This window comes from Xiphias gladius, unplaced genomic scaffold (genome assembly GCF_016859285.1).
Source record: "Xiphias gladius isolate SHS-SW01 ecotype Sanya breed wild unplaced genomic scaffold, ASM1685928v1 HiC_scaffold_111, whole genome shotgun sequence".
NCBI lineage: Eukaryota > Metazoa > Chordata > Actinopteri > Istiophoriformes > Xiphiidae > Xiphias > Xiphias gladius.
Genome location: NW_024401403.1, coordinates 22,501 through 25,000, shown reverse-complemented (window position 1 = coordinate 25,000; position 2,500 = coordinate 22,501). Strand labels below are relative to the sequence as shown.

At 37.3% G+C, this 2,500-nt stretch overlaps 1 protein-coding gene across 1 annotated transcript in view; it reads left to right on the top strand.

Moving 5' to 3' along the window:
- The first annotated feature begins 1,763 nt into the window (after positions 1 to 1,763).
- The window catches only part of LOC120787088 (trichohyalin-like), a 1,277-nt gene continuing 540 nt past the window's right edge, over positions 1,764 to 2,500 (top strand). Inside the window, exons 1-2 of the mRNA XM_040122828.1 lie at positions 1,764 to 1,784; positions 2,244 to 2,500. The exon at positions 2,244 to 2,500 is cut by the window's right edge and continues 193 nt beyond it. Coding sequence (XP_039978762.1) covers positions 1,764 to 1,784; positions 2,244 to 2,500 — 278 coding nt within the window. The remainder of the gene's footprint in view (positions 1,785 to 2,243) is intronic.

Below are 2,500 nucleotides of genomic sequence, written 5' to 3'. Positions count from 1 at the left end.
GGGTCATGCTTATTAGACAGAAGTAGGACCAATTCATTGTAATAAAGGAGGGAAAACAACACAAAGGGAGTTCATGAGTTCTGGGGGAAAAAATGGCAAAAAATGGACAAAAGCCAAATTTTAATGATTGGAACGTTGGTAAAGTCACACATTTCTTATTTGGTTTACAAATTTGGGAGAGGGAGGTGATTATCTGACTGTTAAGTGTCCTTTTATATTAACTTGAAAGGTACATATGATATATCTGTATACAAAAACAAACTGAAAATAAATAAAACAAAAAAGACGAACAAACATAAAAAACTCAACACACGAAAAAAAACAAACAAACAAACTCAGCGCAAGGTCCAAGTTACTAGCTTCCATAGCTTTCAATCACATCTCATGGCCTTCCTCCGGAGTTCCTCATTTGTTTTGGAGAATGACAAAAGTTCAACCATAAAGAACTAATCAACTCCATCTACAGAGGAGGGCGAAGAGATGTGGTTAAAAGCGTCTGAAACCAGTTGGACCTTACTTCTGTTTATTTTATTTTGTTAATTCTTTCTCTTTTCTTTGTCAAACCGTGGTTTCCAAGGTCAAGAATGAACCTTCAAGCTCAATATTTATCCAAATCACAGTTCTTAATCTGCATTTTCCAGCACTTCATTGAAGCTTTATGCTTTATGTGAAATGCTTACAACAAAGATCTCCCAGCAGGACATTTTGGTATCTTTGAAAACTCTTCTTACTTAAGCATTAAAAAAGTGATTCCACTATTAAGGTAGGATGAGGTATGATTGCACTATTAAAAAATTGTGACCAAGATATGTGCTGAGTGGGCCATTTTCTACTTCTGAGACACTATTTCAAAAATGATCTCAGACTTATTTTGAACACTTCTTCCTTCATATTAACAGGAGTCAGCAATTAGGTTCAACCACAGGCCAGTTTTTACAGCCATGTTCAATGGGGGAGAGCAAGTTATTTATTTAGGAATGAGTGTTTGTTTGTTTTAAGATTGTATCTGAGGACAGATGTAATTTTTCCTGTTTGTAAGTAAGGACTAACAGAGTTAAAGAAACTTAGTATGTTAATACTCTTTAGTCAAAGAATGAGTCGAAAATGTGAATGTATCTTCTATGTTCTACCTCGAGACTGGAGATGTGAATCATATATACAGTTCTACGAGCAGTCACTGAAGTGAAGGGCCCTTTGGTAGTTTGAGTCTTTACAACACCGATTTGTTGTATGTCTTTAGCAACGTGGGCCTGGGAAGTGTAAGCAGTAATACAAGATACTGACTGGGGGCTCAGAGCAAGAAACATCGTTTCATCTCCACTTTGTCTTTATACCATCAAGAGAAAACCAATAAAAGGATGTTAAATGAAAGTATAACGTCAATTTTTTTCTCATTGTGCTTTTACCATAACTTCATGAATGTTGTTAGACAGTGATGATCTAGAACACATGATGAGAATGTTCAGGGTTCCATCCTTCTAGAACTCTGACAGAATAATGAACATCTTGGTTGGAACCTGCTGCTGCAGAAAAACTTCATTTACTTTCATCAACCTGAACTGAGCACTGTCTCTGACCCTGGTGAAAAAAAATCGTCAACTGTTGGAAAACGACTGCAATCTACATCTGCATCTAAGTTTTCGACTCAAGACCAAAGAAGAAAGTTCTAAAACTCTGAAACTATAATACAGTTTCAAGTTGAGCTTCATCTGCAAAGTTCGTCTGCTCGCTTTGTTGCCATTCAGTATCTTCACTGAGCTGAGATGGACAGACAAAGAAACAAGGTAAGATTTTCTCACTTGACCTGGAGAAACTTTTTTTCCATCACTGTGCCTCTCTAGGCCTGCCTGCTTTTCCCTAATATATAATCATATTTTGTCTAAAGTTTCGATACATTTTCATACAGTTTGTTGACTTAATGCATCGCAATTTTAACGATATCCCAAATCCGTTAAGCCACATTGAGAAAAACAGTACTTCTAATATATTTTGATAAAAATACAAACCAAAAAGGATGATTTGATGATTGCAGTGGGGTTTCATTGCATAAAAATGTGCCATCTATGAGAAAAAATAAGAAAAATAAATTAATAATGGTTACATGTTGCTCTGTGTTGATGAGTGTTTCAAGGAGTCCTGTCCTTATGCTAAAGTAGATCCACGTGTATAAATAAGTGTACAGGTTATGTTAACGTGGGACTGGAGTTTTAGCCATGAAGTACATGTATGTTCTTATTTTTTAGGCATTTGGGCCACTGGAGTTTAGGCAATCCTCTTCCTGGCCTTTAACAGCGCAGCTGCAGCACACCGTGCAAGGCCTCAGAGACACCCTCTACTCTGCTATCAGTGACATAAAGTCACTGAAAGAGGAAAACAAGGCTCTGAAGGAACAACTTGACCTTGTGGAAAATGGACGGAGGGAGAAGGAGAGCCAGCTCCGTGAGGAGCTCAGACAAAAAGATGAGCTCCTCAAAAGACTCACAAAGAAAAGACAGGCTCG